The sequence below is a fragment of the Taudactylus pleione genome, unplaced genomic scaffold, assembly GCF_031769625.1.
Source record: "Taudactylus pleione unplaced genomic scaffold, aTauple2 ptg000397bl, whole genome shotgun sequence".
NCBI classification, from domain to species: Eukaryota; Metazoa; Chordata; class Amphibia; order Anura; family Myobatrachidae; genus Taudactylus; species Taudactylus pleione.
Genome location: NW_028284799.1, coordinates 8,678,900 through 8,694,516, shown reverse-complemented (window position 1 = coordinate 8,694,516; position 15,617 = coordinate 8,678,900). Strand labels below are relative to the sequence as shown.

The 15,617-nt window shown below is 45.9% G+C and overlaps 1 protein-coding gene across 3 annotated transcripts in view; it reads right to left on the bottom strand.

Moving 5' to 3' along the window:
* Nucleotides 1-15,617, bottom strand: part of SRRM3 (serine/arginine repetitive matrix 3) — a 454,137-nt gene that overhangs the window by 167,128 nt on the left and 271,392 nt on the right. For all 3 annotated transcript variants that reach the window (XM_088446398.1, XM_088446399.1, XM_088446400.1), the window contains exon 4: nt 9,232-9,333. In XM_088446398.1, coding sequence (XP_088302524.1) covers nt 9,232-9,333 — 102 coding nt within the window. The remainder of the gene's footprint in view (nt 1-9,231; nt 9,334-15,617) is intronic.

Genomic DNA, 15,617 nt, shown 5'->3' with positions numbered 1-15,617 from the left:
TGGCACCCAATAATACCTCAGCCGAAGTAGTGATTGCAGAGTTGCTGCAGATATATGATGTAAATAAGTTGGTCAAATAAAAATACACAGGATGCAGCACTATGGAAGCTATAAAAGATGCACTGGTCATTGACTGACGAGTCAGCAGTGGTAACTAGAAAATGCTGTCAGAAGAATTTGAACCATGATCTCAGACAAATATATTAAGGTTTTATCACTGTTATCAAGATAGATTCAGAAAGCCATCAAAACTTTGGATATGTACAGTAGTTGATTGAGTGGTTTGACCGTGGAAATTCCCAGCTGACACACCTATAGAGTTTGCTGAATTGTACTTGTTGATTAACAAGGGAAAGTGTAATATATAGCAGACCACACCATGTTCTGCACATGACTATGTTTTATTGTACTGTGCCTCTTACTTTCTAGAAGTAAGTAAATTGCTGGATGTAAAAGAGTGGTTGTACTATTAGTGAAAAGGTTGCAATGGTGGAAAATGCACCCTCTATACCCTAATCTGGATGTCTGGAGAGGTACAGCTGAAGTAAAAGAGAATGGTACAGCCACATTGACAGTATTATTCTCTCTACCAACATAAAGTCACTGGAAACCTAATTCTCGGAAACTGCAGAGTAAACAAATAGGGACTGATTCAGAGGTGGACGACTTTTTGTGGAATTGCGTGCGCCAGAATGTGCAAGCCCTGAGATACCTACTTTCAATGCCCGTGAACGGTGCAACTCTGCCAGTGGTTCCAAAAACAACACCATCTGCGCACCATGGACACTTGAACCAGCCTATAGCAGACGCAGTGTCTCCTGAAATTCCAGTGTGGCTTCAGCTCTGGATCTGGGAACACAGCCGCATTCACTGACACACCTCTGACACTCCTATAATGCCTATGAGATGGCCTTTTCTGCGCTCACTTCAGTCATCACCCAGGAAAGCCCATGGTTTTGCCTCGCCATTCCTAAGGTCAGCATTTCTGTAAACTACAATATATGGAGCTGTACTCTCAGGGTGATGCATGCACCGTAGTTGTTCTCAGGACTTTTCACGTATACGCATTATCAAAAAATCGTTTATCTGCGCAAATATAAGCATGCTGTCCACCTCTGAATCAGGCCCAATGTGAATAGTGGACTGTAGATCTGGGAGGTGAAACATTGAATATTAAATTCATCAAAAAGCCATTGTAGCGGGTTCCAAAAAAGTATTCCAAAACTTGGGCACTCAGGAATAATACAGGTTTAACGAATTGTAAGTAATCATATAGCAACAAACAACATGCCTGTATAATTTAACAGCAGATAAGAACCATTTGGACCATCTAATCTGCCCCTTTTTTATTCTTATGGTAACCACAAGCCAAACTGATCCTTAGTCCTTTATAAAGTGTTGAAGCCGGATAATTGGCTGAGACTGAATCTGTTAACATTAAAATCTGCACAACGCCATTTTGCAGCCAGTTTAGATTTGTTATGCAGCGGGAAAATGGACACAAAGAGCTGTTGGAGGCTGGACTGTGACCATACGAACTGACCTATGAACTGTACTGTAACAGAAGAACCAGGAAAAAGAACCAATGGAATCATGCCAACTTGTTCTATTGTATTGCCTATCTCTGTAAGGGTATATATGCAGGCTCTCTGAAACTAGATGCCAGTCATCTATTCTTTGCTGTTGACGGAGGTCTCATCTTTGATGCCGGGATCTGGATCCAGAGCGCATGCGTATGTAACGACTGTACCTTGTGACTGTATAATTTGTTTGCGCCAATTGTATTTAGATCACAGTGTGTAACCATCTGCTTTTTGTTGAATAATATCTTTTTGTGCTTTGGAACCACAATCAAAGTCTGAAAGCAATTATTTCTTGTGTGACTCATAAAGCTAAATAGCGACATTTTTAGAGTGTATAGATAGGTAGGAATCGATAAAGGATATACATCTATCCTAAGCATGTTTAAATTGCTCTACTGTATTATCCTCTACCAATTATGATGAGAGGCTTTTCCACTTATCCACTAACCTTTCTGAGAAGTAATTTTTCTTAAAATTTCCTTTGAACCTACCTCCCTCCAGTCTCAGTGCATGTCCTCATGTTCCAATACTTATCTTGCTTTGAGGATTGTGTCTTCCTGCACTTTGTTAAAACCCATAATATTTTTGAAAATTTCTATCATGTCCCCTTTTCCTTTCTCTGCTCCAAACTATACATATTAAGGATAAGGATGATAATAATAATAATAATAATAATAATAATAATACTACTTATAAATGCAACCAAGAATCTGACTTGCCTTTCTCAGTGCTTAGTTACCTTTAAGTCACCTGAAAAAGTGACTCCTAGATCCCTTTCTTCCTCAGTAGTATCCATTACAGTGCCCTTAATACTATATTTTGCCTTTGGGTTTTTGAGACCCAAGTATATGATTTTGCATTTTTGGGAACTAAACTGCAGTTGCTACACTCTTGCCCATTCCTCTAGTCTGCCTATATCAGTGTTTTCTAAACTAATTTCTAAGGGGACACTAACAGTGCATGTTTTCCTGGTCTCCTCACAGAATCACAAGTGAAATAGTTAGCTTCACCTGTGGATCTTTTAAAATGAGCCAGCCACTGCACCTGTTCACCAACTAGGGAAAATGGAAACCATTAATCATTTGTTTTACTCCTCCTGGTGTGCCTACCCTGTTTTGTACCTTTGTGTCATCTGCAAAAAATGCATTGACAGTCTTAAATTATTAAAGTGTCCATTTGTTTCAAGGGAATGCAACTAAAAAAAGGTAAAATTTGGTTTACTCACAAGTTTCCTTTGTTGATGTCTCTGTATATTATTTTTAATACACATTTTTATTTAGGTGAGATGATATACATTCATTTATTTCATTTGCAAATCTTGTTATCCCATATAAAAGACAGAGCATTCAGGAAGGTAGTTATTATTCCGGCTGTCACGATGCCAGTACTCCATGATGCCGGAATCCTGACACTAGTCAGAATGCCAGGGCTGGCATCCTGACAGTTAAGTATTGGGGTTAGGGGGAGGATTAGGGTTTTACACTAGGGGGATAGCTAGGGTTAGGCACTTGGGGGGAGGGTTAGATTTAGGCTGCAGGGGAGGGAGGATAGGTTTAAGCACAAGGAGGGAGGGTTAGGTTTAGGCTGTGGGGAGGGTGGGTTAGGGTTAGGGGAAGGAGTGTATACTTACCTCCTTCTGTCGTGATTGTGACCATGTCAGAATGCTGGCGTCGGGATTCTGACCACCGGGATCCCGAGCGCTGGCATCCCATAACCAACCCCACTATTCATCTAATAAGATAGCTATATCAATATGGTTACTGCATTCATTTAGACATCCCAGGGGCGGAACTACCAGCGGTGCAGCCATTGCATTGCACCAGGGCCCATCGCAATATAGGGGTCCACACTGCCCGGTGCCGTTTGATGTTGTATGGCAGGCTGCAGTGCAGCTGCTTGCCGGGCAGTCGAAAAGGGCACTGTGCCGGCTGCCTGAGGATGCTGCTGGTGAGTACACTGTGTATGGGCACTACAGGTGGCATAATGTCTGGGGACTGCAGTGTGGCATAATGTGTGGGCAATACAGATGGCATAATGTGTGGGTACTACAGGTGGCATAATGTGTGGGCACGAGAGATGGCGTAATGTGTGGGCACTACAGTTGGCATAATGTGTGGACACTACAGTGTAGCATAATGTGTGAACACTAGAGGTAGCATAATGTGTGGGCACTAGAGGTGGGATAATATGTGGGCACTACAGTGTAGCATAATGTGTGGGCACTACAGTGTGGCATAATGTGTGGGGACTACAGTTTACCATAATGTGTGGAAGTACAGTGTGGCATAATGTGTGGGCACTACACGTGGCATAATGTATGGGTACTACAGGGTAGCATAATGTGTGGGCACTACAGGTGGCATACTGTGTGGGGACTACAATGTAACATAATGTGTGGACACTAGAGGTGGCATAATGTGTGGGCACTACAATGTGAGATAATGTGTGGGTACTACAGTGTAGCATAATTTGGGGGCAGTACAGGTGGCATAATGTGTGGGCACTACAATGTGAGATAATGTGTGGGTACTACAGTGTAGCATAATGTGGGGGCAGTACAGGTGGCATAATGTGTGGGGACTATAGTGTGGCATAATGTGTGGGGCACTACAGTGTGACAGAATGTGGGGGGCACTACAGTGTGGTATAATGTGTCGGCACCCACTGCATCTTCCTGTCACTCACTGCCTATCACCTCTTCCTATCACCCTCTCCCTGTCACCCACTGCCCCTCCCCTCTCCCTGTCACACACTACCTGTCACCCACTGCCTGTCACCTCTCCCTATCACCATCTGCCTGTCACCCACTGCCCCTCCCTCTCCCTGTCACCTCTCCCTCTCACCCACTGCTTTTCCCTGTCACTACTGCCTGTCACCCAATGCCTATCCCCTCTCCCTGTCACCCACTGCCTATCCCCTCTCCGTCACCCACTGCCTACCCCCTCTCCCTGTCACCCATTGCCTATGCCCTCTCCCTTTCATCTATTGCCTGTCAACTATCCCTGTCATCCTCTCCCCTCTCTGTCACCTCTCACCCACTGCCTCTTCCCTCTCCCTGTCACCCACTGCCTCTTCCCTCTCCCTGTCACCCACGGCCTGTCACCTCTCCCTATCACCCTCCCTCTGTCACCCACTGCCTCTTTCCTCTCCCTCCTCATCCACTGCCTATTATTTCTCCCTGCCACCCTTTCCTTGTCACCTTCTTGCCTCTTTTTGGCTACCTCTTGCCTCTGCCTTTCACCCTCTACCTCTCCCTGTCGCCCCCACTCTGCACTTTGAACTTGGAGTAGGGCGGAGGAGGGGGGCCCAAAGCAAATTTTTTAACCTGGGCTCACAACTCGCAAATTCCACCATTGAGACATCCATATCATTAAGTAAACCATAGCTTTTCCACTGTCCTCACATTTAAAGCAAAATAGAGCATTATTGTATTTAAAAAGAGCCCCATATATTGCTGTTTTATATACTAGTTTACTGACTGGTGTGGTCAGTTAAAGCCACTCACCTTCCTCAGATGTGATGGCTGATCCTACAATGAAATAGGATTAGTGGGAACATGGGCGAATGATAGAAAAAATGGCACAGGTGGTTGCTGAGTCTGCAGATGAGCAGGTGGCGTAACAACCACAGGTGGGGGAGGGGAAGTGTATGGCCACAAACTGGGGGACTGGCAGTGAGTATGGGAGTAGGTAGGAGTCATGAGTGGGATCCTGCCTCAAGTGGGGGAGCTAGTCTTAGCAAAGTCTCTCTCCCAAGCATGGGAGAGAGCGGAACAACTGTGTGTATGGAGCGTCCGGCCATGACTTGAAGCTCAAGGCCATAATGGGCAACCGGTAACGTCGGAGCGAGGGTCTGGTCAGATATCAGAGATATCTGCGGTCCCCCGTTTTTGACTGCAAATGCAGCCCCGGCCCCAATATGTTTCTATGGGAGCTGACTAATTGCCAAATTCCGAAGCTTGGCCCTGGAAGCAAAAGCCATCTTCTGATGGCATCAACCATTGCAGCCTATAGGCTACAGTTCCCAGAGTTTACATGGAGTGGGATCTCAAGGATCTCTCCCCGGCAATGGTCGTCTGCACTAAACCACACATGAGCAGTGGCTCAGATGGGTCCTGAAGGAGAAGTGAAGTGATCATATTAGCGATAATGTACTGTCCCTGTCCCTGGATGGGCGGTACATAATTTCTTATTGCTGCAATAAGCAGTGATAACAAAAATCTAGTAATTAATAACTATGTATAAATATCTAAACCCTGATAATTAATAAATATGTCCCTAAGATATTTTGGTAGGACAGGTCAGTTAGGAGCACCAAACCAGTATCTTAGCTAGGGCTCCATAAGGTCTTAATCTGGCCTGAGCATATAATAGACATAAAAACAATGGGATATGTAAACAATATGAAAATTAATAATACTGTGAATACAAAATTAAAATAAAAACCACAGAAATGAAAATGAGATAAAGTTAAACAAAAAAAAAGTAGCCCTGTGTATAAATGAACAATGAAGTCACAGAATTCAGCCTAATAAAGAGCAGATGTAATTGTTGTATGAACTACTGTTTCCACACTTCAGATCTTTAGTTTTAGTAATGGATGGTAGTTGGTTTGTGAGGGCGAGATGTATCAAGTAGTAAAAACAGTGGCCAAGTTGAGAAGTTGCCCATAGCAACCAATCGCTTTGCGGTAGCATTTATCAAGTACATTAGATAAGATGATAGTTAGAAGCTGATTGGTTGCTATAGGCTCCACTTTTGCGCTCTTTACACTACTTGACGAATCTCCCCCATTATCAGAACTGCAGGGCCAGTATCAGCACACCCTGCCTCCTCAGTTAGTCACTGCATCTGTGGTGTACTGGGTTATGTCAGTACAAGGGGGATTTTTTGGATGTGGATCTGATGCAGTTGTAGTCCATAACCCAACAAGCAACCCGGGACTAAAGCTGGGCACACACTATAAGGTATATTGTATGATATATCGTTCCAATGCAGATCGGAACTATGGGCCTGATTCAGACCCGCTTGCTAGGATGCGTTCACACGCAGCCAGTCGATTGTTTGCATTCTGTGCATGATGTGGGAATCAGTGTGAGCAATCGGGAAGTATTCGCTCGCTGCACATAGATAACCCGGCTGAATGAGTGACAGGAGAAGGCGTTTGTGGGTGGTGAAAGGGGCTGGCCCCGCGAGAAACAGGGCAGTGGAGGTGAGAAGGCAGACGTGCCCGAGTGTCTTAACGCCGTTTCAGAGGCGTGCATAATTATATCGTATAGTGTGTACAGAGGTTTAGAAGGCTAAAAGATGTTCCAGCCTTGAGTCCAAGGGGCCCTTCCACTGTTAAAAGAGTAGTGCTGGACCTAATGTGCTCACACCTATGGGTATAAACTTCCTTCATATGAATGTATAAAAACCCTCAAGTGATATGGAATATGCCCTTACTGTACTCGCACTGTGTTTACACACACCTTCACTACCCCATTCCACTTCTACAGTCGTAAGTAATGGTGCGCACACACCTAGCGATATAAATGAGCGATTTGAACGATAACGATATCGTTATCGTTCAAATCGTTCATTTTTTTTCTGTCCCTACCAACTCACCATGGACCAGCGATGCGTGCCACTTATGGACAATAGCGATATCGTCCATTGGCTGTGCATGTAGGTCAACTTGCTCGATATCGAGCAGGTTACTATAGGACCCGTGGTCGCTATAGTCGTCGGTGAGTTGGTGGTGTGCTGGATGATCAATATCGATCATCCAGCACACCAGGGAGGGTTCAGGACAATCATCTAGCGATATCTTATGGCTGGCTGATTGCTACGTGTGTATCAGTGGTGTAACTAAGGGGGGTCGAGCTGGGCATGTGCCCTGGGCACCGTAGCACACTGCGGTCGGCGCAACACTGCCTAACTTGGGCGGGCCAGACCGTGGCCGGCGGCACCCCCCTGCACCGCAGGTCCTACGGTGCCGAGGGGTGCCGCGGTCTGGCCCGCCCAAGTTAGGCAGTGTTGCGCCAACCGCAGTGTGTGCGGTCAGCGCAACACATTTACACAGGACCGGCGCTAGGCTTCCATGCGCCGATCCTGTGCTGCACAGCCGAGCCCCTTCCCTCCCCCTGAGCGCTTGCCCAATAGCGCCAGGAGCAGGGTGGGAGGCGGGCTCAGGCTGTGCTAACACACACATCGCTGCCAGCGCGGCAGCGATGTGTGTGTTAACCAGCAGCCAATAAGAATCATACGAGTCTCATTGGCTGCTGCTGCTACTGCACACACATCACCGCCGAGCGGCAGAAATGTGTGTGTGAATCAGCAGCCTATGAGGGTCAGTCAGACTCTCATTGACTGCTGCAGCGCCCACTGCAAGAGCCGGCTGGAGCTCACTCATGTGCTCCGCCTTCCGCCTCATGCAGTGGGAAATGGGAGAGACGTCATGACGTCTCTCCCATAATGCTGAGCGCGCCAGCCCGGGAGGACTGACCGGAGCCGGAGCGTGGATTCAGGTAAGTGTATTTTTTTTTTTTTTGTAACTTGTGCGTCTGCTCTACAGGGGGTGGGTGGGGCGGGGCATGGGCTGCTACTACTGGGGACACCATTACTGGGAGGGAGCTACTACTACTGGGGACACCATTACGGGGGGGGCTACTACTACTGGGGATACCATTACTGGGGGGGAGCTACTACTACTACTGGGGGCACCATTACTGGGGGGGAGATACTACTACTGGGGACACCATTACTGGGGAGGAGCTACTACTACTGGGGACACCATTACTGGGGGAGAGCTACTACTACTGGGGGCACCATTACTGGGGGGGCTACTACTGGGGGCACTGTATTGGGAGGGGGAACCTCTACTGGGGACTACTGGGGGGGAGAACTACTGGGGGCACTATATAAGGGGCTTACTACTAGGGGACCACTACTGGGGGCACTAAATAGGGAGGACCACTACAGGGGGCCCTGTATAGGGGGCACTGGATAGAGGGGATCACTGCTGGGGGCACTGAATAAGGGGAACTATTGAGGGGCTGCATAAGGGGGACCACTACTGGGGGCATTGCTTACTGGGGGTACTGTATAAGGGGAACTAATGGGGGGGCTGCATAAGGGGGACCACTGCTGGGGGTACTGTATTAGGGGCACTACTATGGGCCTGCATAAGAGGGACCACAACTGTGGACATTGCATACTGGGGGTACTGTATAAGGGGCACTACTGGGGTTAAGGTGCATATGGAAAGGAATGTTCAGAGTGACGATAAAGGGGTGTGTCATGTTGACACGCCCCATTTTTAAGTGACCACGCCCATTTTCCGCCATGCGCGCCTTCGGCACTCACACATAGTAGAAGGGTTTCCATTTTTACATTTGCCCTGGGATACAAATACTATAGTTACGCCACTGGTGTGTATGCACCATAAGAATAATTTGTAACTAAATCAGCAAACAAATATAAATATACACTTTTTTGTCTGCCACAACAGCAATATGAGCACTTTATTCTAAACAAACAGGTGTAAGACACACTCAAAGGTGCATCACTGCATTTGATGAAATGCACCCATAATGTGCTATATTTAATCACAGTATTTATTATAATCATTCAGCAGGTCTGTAAAATGAGACTATTGGTTTGCTTACATCTGACGTCCATGCTGATCTTCTCTTGTCAGCACCCCTTCTTTCTCCATGAGCATTTGTCGAAAAGTCCCTACTTTTTGACGAATTTCCTCCTCTGAGTACCTAGAAAAAAACAACAATAGTTACTAGAGCCTGTTGTTTATTATATACAGTACTGAGTTGCTAATGCAGAGTTAGGAACAAATGAAGGAGCAAATTTACACTTGGAGCAAACCATGTTGCAATGCAGGTGGTGCAAAAGCATTTATTTTTTTAAGGCATGCAACGGAAAACACTGATTGCTCTTGTATCCAGCCAGGGTCATAGAGAGCAATGTCAGGTCCTGGTACTGTAGGGGACGTGGTCTAATCACGGGGGCAAGGGACCTACAAAAAAATGTATAGCAAAAAGTCATTATGGCCGCACAGGAGGGCGCCATGTGCCCCTCAGCCAGGAGCAGATCCAGGAGGGAACCCGATCAGTGCGACCACTCTCCCCCCCCCCCTCCCATCAGGTGCAGACAGGGGAGACCGCTGCAGTGCTCAGTGGTAGCAGCAGCAACCTCCCTGTACTCACTGCAGCCGTGCTACTGCTGACAGGACTAAGATGGTCAAAGGTGAAAATTACTATTTTTTGCTTTGCTCCCAACTCTACATAAACCCATGAATGTTTTGCTTGGTGATGCTTAAAAACATTGAATTATGTTTTGATCAAGGCAATCCATGTTCATCACTTCAGTTCATGACAGGTACTTGGCAAATTTTGATACAATATAGCATACAGTACTACGCGAACTACGCAAAAAATCGGGAGTGTCCCACAAGTTCCGGGGAAGTAGTCCCATCCATCCCATTGTTAATCTGGCCCTGCCTGGCCTTCTACTCATCCATATATCATAAAATGTCCCAAAACAGCTTGTGAAGTGAACATAAAAGCTTGCTTTCAATCAATATCAGTTGCTAAATCTAACATGTCTTGTATCTAGCCCAAACCTTGGTCCTCAAGGCTCCCCAACAGTTCAAGTTTTAGCGATATCCGTGGTTGAGCACAGGCGACTTAATTAGTACCTACATCAATTTGATTTAATCATCTGTTACCATGGATAACTCTAAAACCTGTTGGGGAGCCTTGAGGACCACGTTTGGGAACCTCTCACCTAGCCATGCTGCTAACACTGATTTTCTTCACAGACTCTTAGTTATTTTGTTGGCAGGGACCAGAATTATATCCATGGACAAGGTTGTAATTAGTAATTTGTGTTAGACATAGATATATAGATATATAAATGTGTCTAACACAAATGCATACAGTGTATGTGTGATTCTAAAACAAATTACAAGTAGTAAGGACTGCTCAGGACTACTTGCAAAACGCTATCAGATCAAATTTATAACAAACTGTTATCTACAGTATGATAAAGAAAATGTCAAGAAGTTTGCTGCAAAAACATACTTATTCTTCCCCAGAGCTATGGTTATAGCTTGTCGTATTTATTGAAATAGACAGATTTACAGGACTTTTCTATAAAAGCGCTTAAATAAAATTGACTTCTTTGTGATGGTTTTAGGTGTGTGGTCAGTAGACCATTCAGCTCCTGTCACAACTCCCCAAAACAATATGGTAATGTGAGAATTGTGCAAACATAAAAAGAACTGTCCACTGTGCTTTTCCCTGAGATAGCTGAGACAGGCTATAACAATACTCCCACTAAAATGTCCATTCTTGTGTTCACTCATAGCAATCAATCTCTAGATTGAAAAAGAAATTAAAGAACAAATAGCTTCAATATACCCCTAGTCACGCTGTGTTGTTTTCAAGGTCTGACATGCTTTATACGAGAATGGTTTTGTCCTATGTTATTTTAGCAGCAGTAGTGGCACAACAGTACGTTTTCAATTATTAGGAGCATGTACACAATGCAAGGGGATAGGGCTGGAGCTTGCTATAACTACTATTGAAATAACATACATTGAACATACAACTATGGTTAACTGCAAAAATCACTTAGGGCTCTATTTATTAACATTATTTTTACTAAAATAAAGTGAAAAAGGGTGTTTTCATACCCTTTTCACATTATTTTAGTATCACCTACAGTTACTAAAGGGCAATTGGAGTAGAATTCGTAAAATTCTACTCCAACCCCTAAGTATCACTTATTTTTAGTAATAAGATCGCATTTCCCATAATTGTAATGGGAAATGTGATCCGACCAAAGTTACTAAAAATGAATTGTAAAAAAATACCGGAGAAAACCCTGTGATAATAACGCCACCTGGAGGTGGCGTTATCCAGGGTCTCCCCCGGTTACCGGACTCCTGCCCTGCTCTAACAGGGAGAGCAGAGCCCGGAGCCAGCCCCAGTAATCAGCTGTATGGTCTAAACAGACCACACGCTGATACAGTGTATAAAAAAGTAAAATAAAAAAATTTACTTACCTGACTCCAGGGACCGGAGTTCGGGGCTCCGGTGATGTCTCCCCTCCAGTCAGCTGGTCTTCCATGCTGCACTCTCACCTGAATGGAGGACATGGAAGACATCACCGGAGCCCGGATCATGCAGGTAAGTGTAATTAAGGGAGAGGGAGGGTTGCGGGGGGGGTTTTCCGCAAACGCGGGGCGGGGCTTAACGACGTGGGCGGGGCACTAGTCACGGTATTTTTTGTGTGAAAATACTGTGACTAGAGTGTGGGTGGGATTCGCAGGGACAGAGCTTTCTCACAAGCTCTGTCCCTGCAAGGGATTTGTAGTAAATTCCTGTGATACTGCCTGAATTCGCGAATTCAGTCGGTAATATCACACTACAATCTGCATTACAAATGAGGATTGTAGTAAATAGAGCCCTTACGTGATACATGAGAATCAATGGGAACAGGCCTCAAAACAAGAATTAAATATGGACAACAGCAGTTGCATCACTAGGAGGGTGTGGCAGATGCGGGCCGCCCTGGGTTACATCATCTGAGGGGATGACACCAAAATAGCAGAGCTGCTGCTATTTTGGTGTCAACTCCTTGGATGGTGCCACAGAGCGGCAAGCAGCAGTGATGGATAACATGCGCAATTGAGCGTCAGCCAATCTATACATCCCTCTGGAGAGGCTGGTGGCTTCCCAGCAGCTCCCAGAGTGCTGGGAAAGCCCCCAACGTGACATCTACTGGGGCATGAGATGGAACAAACCAGGGGCCGGGGCTTTATGGACACTAGGTCATGCCCCCTTTCGCGCGAGGGTTCTGGAGGTGCCACAACCACACGATGACGCCTCTGGACATGCGGGCTGCATGTGACCCTTTTATGGGCTGCATGTCACCTAACACTAAGGTAAACTGTAAGGACTTTTTCACATGTGAACTTTGACACCTAGATGTCTTTTTTTTGTGTGTAATTGAAGGCACTAACAATCACATCCAGTAAGTTCCACATGCACTAAGAATGTAGATCAGTGGTACCTACAGTAAGCCTTAGCAACCAACCAAGAAAAAGAAAAACCTTCAGTGTGAAAGCCTTATAACACATCAGACATGTTAATAAGTCCTATAATGGAAAATCAGGGTGGTTATGCAGAGATGGTATCTGTCCCGCTCTGTGGTGAGGTGTCCCACTAGGGACATGGTGGCCAGCGCTGGGACCTAGTATTGGATCTCAGCGCTAGAGGTGCAGTGGCAACAAACAGAGGTAGCTGGTGCTGGGACCAAAAGTAGGCTCTCAGCGCCGGTCAAGCGGCGGGTTAAACTTGGCACCGGACTGATTATAGCTTGGAGCTCGGCAGCCACAAAGTTGCAAATATTTCAATTTGGCGCTGGCCGTGAGGCAGCCAATCAGAGGCGCCCAGGTGAGCCAATTGAGGCTTGCTGCGCCACAGCTCCACATTCTTGTAGTGTCTGACGTCCGCCGCCTTCCAGGTAGGGCCAGGGGCAAACCTGAGGACCGGAGAGTTTGCATGGGGGCGGTAAACACCCTAGCACCAACTCTTTAGCTAGGCAATGGATATATTAAAGAAGAAAGTTGTCCCCTCGCGGGCTCGGTGGCTCGCTATGCTCACCACAAGGTTATATTCCCCCTCTGTGCCCACTTGGATGTTAGGGAATGACGTTGGACAGTAGCTGATGACGTCAGGGTCCTCCCCGCGAATGGCATTTAGACATTACCCTTATATCTGACTTAAATTATAGGTAACCAAACCTGTTATTAATGTTTGGACGATAGATGCTGAAATGTGATTTTCAAGTATCTGAAGCATTTCATCTACAGTATATGGAAGTCATAGTTTTGAATAACCCTGGAGTCCCTTATTTCCCCAGCTGTTAAATATTTATGTAGCAGGAAAAAAATATAATTTCTACAAATATTATATTTTACAATTATTCATGTGTAAACTTGGAGAAAAGCAAATAAAAATGTGCACACTCAATTCAAAAATATAGTTTCTATGTTTTCAGTAAATGTGTAATTTTTAGTTCTTTGAAATAGCAAACACAAATCCTTTTACAATGATGGACAGAAATAGCTGGTTAACGCTACCATAGAAACAGTGCAGCACAAACAAGTAAAACAACTGCATACCTCACCAGAAGTAATGACTAATGATTATGAATGTACTGTGTGAAGCCTCGCGTATTAGCATGAGTTACTTTTAGTATAAAATGGTGATGCTGCTATAGAAAACAAACTAAGACCAGTCTACAATTGGTGTCTATTGTCACAGATTTGTTTTGTGGATGAACAAGAGAAAAACTTTGTGCATTAAGATGAATCTGACTTAAAATAATAAAAAGAAGTTGATTGAAAAAAACTGATAAAGACTGCTTTGGATATAACATCATGACAGATCTCCAGTACTAAAATAGTTGTGGAGTGAAAGTGTTCAGCACCATCTTAACGTATGGGCACGATTCTGGGGACCTTCGAGCAGGGGCGGGCTGGGCCGGAAAGCATCTGCCCCCCAAGCTCGTGCCTTAAGAGCTTCTTGGGAGGTAAGGCATATGCCCTCAGGCTGGTACCTCCAGAGCTTTTTGGGAGGCAGGTACAGAATGCTGCCTGGTCGCTCGAATTGTGAGCAATCCACGCATGGAGTGTGCGAACGCATTTTTCGTGTATAGGGTAGCCGGCTGAGAGGCAGGCAGAGAAAGATGCTCCTGGTCGCTCTGATTGTCTGTAATTCACAATCCGTGTAAGCTCTGATTGTGAATTACACACAACCATAGCGACCAGGCAGCATTCTCTACCTGCCTCAAAAGCCTGCAGCCAGACAGTGAATGAATGTCAACATGCTGATTGGTGGATGGCTGGAGCTATTCACCAATCCAAATGCTGATAGCCATTTACTGTATGGAAGCATGTGATGAGATGGCACGGGACTGAAAGAGTTTTTTTTTCCATTTGGGTGATTTGGGGAGATTGCCAGATCTAGGGCTTCCTTATATCTATAAAGCATAAGGCCTGATTCAGCACGGATCGCAATTCTGCAACTGCACGCACCCTCACGTAGTGTAAATATGCAAATGAATGCGATCGCAGCACTAAACCAAAGACGCCCTCAGCCTATAAAGCCGCATACTTCCCCTTACATACATCCGCAAGTCAGCGAAAACATTGGTAACATCGAGTAACATCGGACCCATACGCAGAGTTGTGGTTGAGCTTGACATGCCTCACTACCTGCAAAGCTTCCTGTTGTCATGCAGAGCTCAGGCTGCGTATGCCGTTGCTGGGGCTTAATTATGCACACCCCTGTAACGGCGTTCAAACGCACTGGCACACCCCCCCTCTCCACCCCCAAACTGCACTTGCTGTCATTCATTTGTGTGTCACACTGCTTATCCACTGCGTTCGCATACACGATCGCTGTGGCCGGCTTGCGCACGTGCACTTGTGATGCATGCGCAGAATACAAACATCGACTGCTTGCACGCGTCCGCAGCCTTGTGATCCAACCTGAATCAGGCCCATAGTGTATACCGGGCCCGATTCAGACCCGGTCGCAAGCACTGAGCGCTCACAACCGGGTCGATGTTTGCCCACTGGGCATGCGCACGATGGAGCCGGCTCCGTCGTGTGCATGCGCGAGACCAGGCTAGCGACGTGTGCTCCGTCGCTCCGGGTCTTGCACCAAAGGGGACGAGCTGTCGATGGTGATTGACAGCTCGCCCCGTTTGGTAGGTGGGCAGGGGGGGTGGCTTCACAAACGGAGGCGTTCCCATGCGAACGCCTGCCGTTTGTGGGCGGCCCCACTGACATCACCAGTGATGTCAGTGGGAGAGCTTCCGGCTCTATCGTTTTTAAAGCAATATCAATACCTGCACACACATCATTTCCAATACATATTAATTCACAAGGGATCTGAAAACCACAAACGGGTTAAACAATATATACCCAAAGTTAATATGTTAACAACTTCTATGTCCCATC